This window comes from Pinus tabuliformis, chromosome 8, assembly GCF_031772625.1.
Source record: "Pinus tabuliformis cultivar Carrire ecotype Pingquan chromosome 8, CPIR1, whole genome shotgun sequence".
NCBI lineage: Eukaryota > Viridiplantae > Streptophyta > Pinopsida > Pinales > Pinaceae > Pinus > Pinus tabuliformis.
In genome coordinates, this window is record NC_142294.1 from 12,396,528 (window position 1) to 12,404,110 (window position 7,583).

The following is a 7,583-nucleotide window of genomic DNA, read 5'->3' on the forward strand; positions in this document are numbered from 1 at the left end:
GAGCGGGCCCAGCTCTCTCATCAGGGTTGCGTTACTGACAATGAAAGATAGAACAAAAAAAAGGGTTGTATTTTATTAATCTGAAAAATATTGTTACAATACAGATCAGGGTCTGGCTAACCCTCGTACAGGAATGACCCGTCTTTTATACAGTACAAAGGGGAATAACATCTCTCCCCAAAACCTGGCAACTATATGCCCAAAGATATACATCATTTCAACACAGCACCAACGTTGAGAGAGCAAGAACAGAAATGATCCAAAACGGGTTGAGAACAACTGCAAATTGGTTATGTTGTTTCGTCGTGGTCAATCAGCTGCTGTGAATCATGGAACTGCTATGATATGCCATGAGGTCAACGTCTGTGCTCCAGAATCTGCGGTCATAACATGTTTTAGTGGTTCACATAGGCAAAACCCTCATGACTCTACTTCATTAATTAAATATTCCAAGAGACGAAGAAAGGGGAATTACCTCACAGTTTTAGCATAGTAAATATATGTGAATGAATACAAAAAGGATGAGAAGAGGAGTGGAAATGCAGGAACAAGATAGGCCGATCGTGCCCAACAGTAATATGGAAATTTTTTTATTACTCTCAGTTGTAAATTTACAACTCTAATTATTTTTATTTATATATACAATTATATATATCTTATACAAATAGTGTAGATATAGAGCTATATAGTGTGGTAAAATCATGAAGAAAACAAAGAGTCATTTAAGGAAATTAATTGTTTATTATATATAGTTTATTATTCACATTAGAAATATAATAATAGCTCTAAAAAAAGGAAAGTAATTTTTATACAAAGATTAATGAACTCTACATATTTACAATGGAGAAGAAAATTTAGAAAATGAATATATATGAATTTCATGTGAGACCAAAGAATCAAATTTAATATAATAAACATAAAAGTTCTAGAGTATAATTCAAAAAGAAATCTATAAATATAACGATTAATATTTAAAATAAAAAATTAAGTCAAAGACTGATATACAATTTGTAATACTATATTGGAAGGCCAATGAAAACCCTCGGAAGAAACAAAAAATGAAAGTCTTACTATAATAATGGCATTATGGATGTCAACAAACTTCCAATATAGGAAGAGATTATAGCTGTGACTCTCCAGACTATAAAGCAATCAAGAAAAATTGGTACATGCAGCACAAAATCAAGAACCAAGAGACATTCGACTTGGTAATAGAAAACATTAAAAATCACGTGAGAGCTAGAGATGACCAATAATCTAAAATCTTCCCAGGAAATTTTTCCTGGTAAAAGTGTAGTAGTACCTATGTATAAGGAAAATCTAAATTTAAATTAATAACATTAAATTGGTATGAAGTGAGTAATAGTAAATCAAAATAGTAATAATGCAGAAGGAATACATGAAATTAAAAATTACATGTAATAGTTAAAAACAATTTGGGTATTTCCTACATTACATGTAATAGTTAAAAACAATTTGGGTATTTCTTACATCTGCATCAAAGCGATGCAACTGTGAGAAAATAATAAGAGTATAAATCTTGCAAAGAAAAATATTATAAATATTTTGTAAAAAAACTGAAGGAAAAGAAATATTTTATATGGCAATGGAGGTTTTTATTTATATGTAAAACGCAAGGAATTATTGTTCGCTCTCAAACTATAATATGATTTCAAAGTACAAAAACACAAATTATTTCACATACAGTGAAACCAATAACCAAGGAAATAACAAAAAAAACATGAATATATATATATATATATATATATATATATATATAAAAAAGACTCTTCGAATGTATTGACTTGTTCCTGCATAAATGGAGTCTGTAAAAGTAACACCAAATAAGGTATTAAGGAAAATGAAAAGATGGGAAGGAAATACAATAGAAATAAAAGGAAATGACTAGTAACTCCTATTTGGAATAATATTACACATAAACTCTAGATAATACGAAAAGAAAAACCCTGCAAATGACCAGCACATAAGGTTAAGGATCAAACCCTCTGGGGAAAAAAAATAATGATAATGTAGTTTAATAAAGTATTGATCAACAAACTAGTAAAGGGTTTGTACAATATCTAAGAAAATATAACAAGATATAGTATCATCAAAAGCCTTCCCTCTGAAAGGAAAACAAATTTAAACTTTCCTTCTATTCCTTGTTGGCATAGCCTCAGAAATATTATATCGAAAAATAAGGGGTAGAGTGGCTTACATGGCCATACAAGACTATGCTAAATGGTAGCAATAGAAGAACGATAAAGTAACGAAGAAACCAATACATGGAAGCATACACTAAACCAATGATTTTAATTCTAGTCGGCGTCGCCTAGAATGAAAGAAGGTTTCAGTTGCCACGAATTAGAAAAAAAAAAAAAAACACCCTTGGAAACTGGGTTTACTAGCTTCGCAGGGATATAAACATTTATGACAATTTCTTTTTTTCTAATAGTGAATTCGTAGCGAACTTAGTTGTCTTTCCAATTTTTCTGGTATGATTTGTGATTGGTAATATTTCATACACATCAAATGATTCTATATATTTTATATTCTTAGGCAATTGATAGGTGTAAGTCAATTAGTGTACAAACCTGAAAACTTTTCCGAAGTTGAAGTAGGTCCAAGTTTATTATCAGATAAACTTGATTCTGGTTGATTCTTGTTCATTTCGCTGTAAGTTATAGTCACACTTTTGTGAAAGTTAATTGGTTTTATCTTTGGGTGGTCATAATTGTTATCTTCCCCACTTTGGGAGTTATACATTTAAATGCCCATTTCCTGGTACTGACAATGATGATGACATACTTGAGAATATTGATCTAAAGGACGACAATCAATTATTTGAAACTGATTCTCCAAGACAAAAGGCATAATCTGATCTAGATCCTGGGGGAGCTCCCCAACATCTAAAAAATTGAAATTCTAGAAGAAAAGAGGAAAAAAGATCTAAAAAATTGAAATTCTAGAAGAAAAGAGGAAAAAAACACAGTAAACAAAACCACAAATAAACTTTTTATTAAAACATAGAATAATTGTAAAAGCTATAGTGTGGAGGACAATTTGTCCTTTTACCAAATGCAACTTATCACTTGTAGCTTTTTTTAGTTACAATACTACAAGTAAATTCCATGGGTGGGTAAATACCATGGTTAGATGTCATTTACAATATCATGGGTAATTACCATGGGTGGATGCCACTTACAACACCATGGGTAAATTCCATGTGTGGATGAGTACCATGGGTAGATAAATACCTTGGGTGAATGAATACCATGGATAGATGTCACTTACAATACCATGGGCAGATAAATACCATGGGTGGATGTCACTTTTCATTCGGATCATCCACTCATGGTATTGTAAGTGGCATCTATCCATGGTATTCATTCACCGATGGGTGAGTGAATGAATACCATGGATAGATGCCACTTACAATACCATGAGTGAATGAATACCATGGGTGGATGTCACTTTTCATTTGAATTATAATCACAACACTTAAAAATGAGATTGAAAGGCTCTTGGCTGATAACAAAGACCAATGAAATTTATTCCAATTTTTTTATGAGAAGGAATGTGCATTCAAAGAAGAAATCATTAAATTATAAAATTAGGTGGAAGAAGTAAGGTTGTAAGCACCATGCCAAAAGCATTATAATTAAGATATCACCTACAACATTGCAGAAATCAAAAGAAATTATAATTAGACATTTAGGGATTGCAATAGAAATTGTCCCTTCGGATTCTAGAAGGAGCACAAAATAATTCTTGGTGCAAAATTCCTTTGGACTACTAGAAAACAAAGAGGTGATTGTTAGAATTCTCAAAGTTGTTGATTCCCAAAACAGGAAAAGCCCTTGTTGAAAAACAAAACTGAGAAATAGTAATGTCAAACGATTTATAAACAAATGGAATGAGCTAAAGTCAAAAGCATCCAAAATGTTGGGTGTGTGTTATATTCTTTCCACAACTAGCCCCACATGTTATACGTTTCACTCGGTTCAGCGCCCCAAGATTTATTTTTTTATGCAGACCCAAGGATGGGGGGTGGACCCAAAGACAGTGGGTGAATCTACTTATGGTTTTGTGGATGGGTTTTGCACATGGTTTTGGGCATGATGGTTTTCTGCCCATGGTAATTTGTAGGTTCGGTCAACGGAACTACAGTGATGTATTGTAACATTGGAAGGAATATAATGACAAATCAATAATAGTCCTGGTTTTGGGATCTAGGGGAAAATCCTTGTGCATATTTGTTTTATGTTCTCGCCATTGCATATTTTTTGTTTTAAGAATTCGTTTGCAGGTAATTTCTGTACAAGATTAAAACCTACACAAAAGCGACACAAAAACAAGAGAAAAAATCTGCTAAAAACCCTCGACACAAAAACAAGAGAAAAAATCTGCTAAAAACCCTAGCTCGATAATAGTATAGCAGCTCAACCATTGGATGCAGTGACAAACTGCTCAATGAGGATTCGACAGTGGAGGTAGTCATCAAAACTATTAAAAAACCCTAATTGTTATCCATCGTAGATCCGTGGAAAATTAATCCAATGGTTAGATTGGTAGTACTTTGTTATATTGCCACGTTTCACTGCTGAAACATCTCAAAAGTTCTCGTATAACGTTTCCGAACAACTTAAACGTTAGAAAAAGTGGTTTCATATAGGTTTGTTGCTTTGAAAAATATGTGGAAGAACCTATGATTTGTTTGTTATCCAACATTTCAAACACTCCAAGTGAGTCCATCATCAAAAAAATTATTTTCAAACACTCCAAGTGAGTCCATCATCAAAAAAATTATTTTCTACACTTTAAGATGCATGAGTGTGATTATTAATCTCAGCTTCCTGAACTATAGTGCGTTATCCATGGTGTTCCTTCCATGGTGGTACTTGATTTATCAAAGTGATTTGATACAAGTTTGTTACATACCCAGATAATCCCACATTCATACATCTAAATGTGGCATAAACATATAATAAGATTTATGATAGTTTATACATAACAAGGAAAGTTATATCCATTGTAGGTCGAGTTGTTCGAGAGTTATTACGAAAGTTTGGTAGTGATTTTAATGGATAAAAACTGAGATTCATTAAAGAATTTTAGTACACTTAAAAAAAGGCAAATTGGTAGTGATGATAATGGATCAAAAAGTGAGAATCATTACTACAGCAGCATATGGTCTAGAGTTCAAATAATTGGTAGTGATGATAATGGATCAAAAGTGAGAATCATTACTACAGCAGCATAATGGATCAAAAGTGTGAATCATTACTACAGCAGCATAATGTATCAAAAGTGAGAATCACAAACCCATTTGAGCTTGCAGTGTAAATGAAAGTAGAACTTATCATATCGCTTGTAGAATCACAAATACATTATGTAGGGTGAACCATGCACATTTCAAATTCATTATTCTTCTAAATCAGAATCAGGTGCTCAGGCACACAGCGATCCTCACAGAGCCATGAAAGAATGGACCATGAACTCCATGAAGTAATCATAAGCTTGTTTGACAAATTCATTATTCTGCTTCATCAGGCGCTCAGGCACACAGCGATCCTCACAGAACCATGAAAGAATGAACCACGAACTACATGAAGTAATCATAAAATCGATCTGCAGCTTGTTTGACACTAAAGTCAAGAGAAGTCTATTATGTCGAGAAATAATTTCATTCATTCCTCGGAATAGCAAGTAGATGTTCCTGGACATAACTGGTCCAAGTTGGTACAATTATTTAAAACAAATAGCAAGGCTAACGCGATGCTCTGAGTCGGATATCAGCGATAAAATTCACCAAATTACACGGAGCGATAACATTAACGTCAGGGTCAATGCAAGGAATAAACCATCAATTCTAGCTGCGGTGTCGGATGAAGATGCTGTGTCTGTGGTGGGCGGTGTGGCGGTAGGGGGAGCGTTTGTGGTGGGCGGAGGGGGAGCTGCAGGAGGAACCGAGAGGGAAGGAGGGAGGCCCTGCCCGTATGTCACGTTGATCTGGAACTTCTGGCTTGCATTGGCGCACTGCCATCCGTCATCGTCGCCTGAGAAGAAGTAGTTAGCCCCTACCTGAACCAAGGGAACCGATACGGTCGTCAGGGTCACATTGGCCGACGGCTCTGCGTTCGTCCACTCGATGCTGTCGTCCGACCCATAGTCGCAGCTCTGGTAAGTGGTCTGGTTGTAAGTTTGAATTACTGAGTGGTTCGTGTCGGTGTTGAATACTGCACATACAAGAACAAAAGGGGGACCAAGTTAGAATTCATGAATGGATTTTATCTGTGATTAAAAAAAAAACAGGGTTCAGCAGGTTTATTATTGGATAAAAGAAGAATGATCAATACAGAAAAGATATTGTTGTCAACCAGATTTTCTAAATTGGGTTAAAATCAAGATCAAAGTTTAATTCCCCTATTTTAGGATAATTTTAATTCCCAAAATCACTTCCATCCTTAACCCCTCATGAAATTTGAAACTAAAAAAACTAAATCCAACGCAAACCAACAAATCTACACTGTCTGTGACTTAACTTACTTAAGAAATCTCCCAGGCTGAAATTTTTGCCCGTAGCCCACTTGAGGTAATTGATACTGGGCTTCGTGCTATTGTCGTACCATCCCAGAGAGTCTCCGACTGTGTAGTTCTGGTAAGCTTCAACCCCTTCAGTCGACATGAGAACCAGTGAGACACCCAGACATAAGCCCAATACCATGAGATTGATCCCCTCCATTCTCATTTTCTGTTTTCCCACAAACCCACCTCAAATCACCAGCTCTTGCTCTCAGATTCTCATATTTGGCGTTTTATCGCTAGCTTTTGCTCTGAGATTGGGTCCTGTCGCTGCATTGGGAGCGGCCACTTTGCTAAATTAAACTGCTATCTAAAGCAAATATATATGATATGCAGCAATGGGACCTGAATCCAAAACTTCATGGGCTCACAAAGTGAAGAAGGATAGCTTGACCAATTCACAGAATGCCTAAATTTCGATGGAAATTGCCAGCCTCTGTGTCGGTGGATCCACGTTACCACGTTCTATCGTTGACAATTGTGAAGGGAAATTGAAGCCTGTAAAATGGTAGTGATATTAACTTAGAAAAGGGTATAATCAGTTACTTTGACAATCCCTTTCTGCTTACTCTGGTATTGTCCTCTGCACTTTGATCTTAAATCCATTCTCTCCGTATGAATGAAAACCAATGATATCAATAAAGATTGCATTGACCATTGGTTTGTCGTTTAGTTATAGATGGGTGGCAGTTGATTACAACTCATAAGTTGATTTCAAGCATTTATTTATTTAGGGTTGATTCTCAAAATAATGTATTCAAGTTTTTATTTAATTTGAGAATTTCTCAAGCAAGCATTTATTTATTTAGGATTGATTCTCAAAATAATGTATTCAAGTCTTTATTTCAGTTGAGAATCTGCAAATTGTCACATGATCTAGTCCATGACGCTATAAAGGAGGAGTTAGGTCTCACACATTATATAAGTACTTATCCTTTTTATGCACTAGCTAGCAAAGTATTTATTTATTTTGTCAATGTAATAGTATACTATATACT

General features: G+C 34.7%; 1 protein-coding gene across 1 annotated transcript; it reads right to left on the reverse strand.

The window, feature by feature from the left end:
* Nucleotides 1-5,359: 5,359 nt before the first annotated feature.
* LOC149233919 (early nodulin-like protein 18) lies at nt 5,360-7,163 on the reverse strand. Its single transcript, XM_089461066.1, has 2 exons — nt 6,550-7,163; nt 5,360-6,239 (listed from the first exon to the last, which is right to left on the reverse strand). Exons 1-2 carry the CDS (start codon nt 6,749-6,751, stop codon nt 5,809-5,811), a joined length of 633 nt encoding a protein of 210 aa, XP_089317192.1. The 5' UTR covers nt 6,752-7,163; the 3' UTR covers nt 5,360-5,808.
* Between the last annotated feature and the right edge of the window lie 420 nt (nt 7,164-7,583).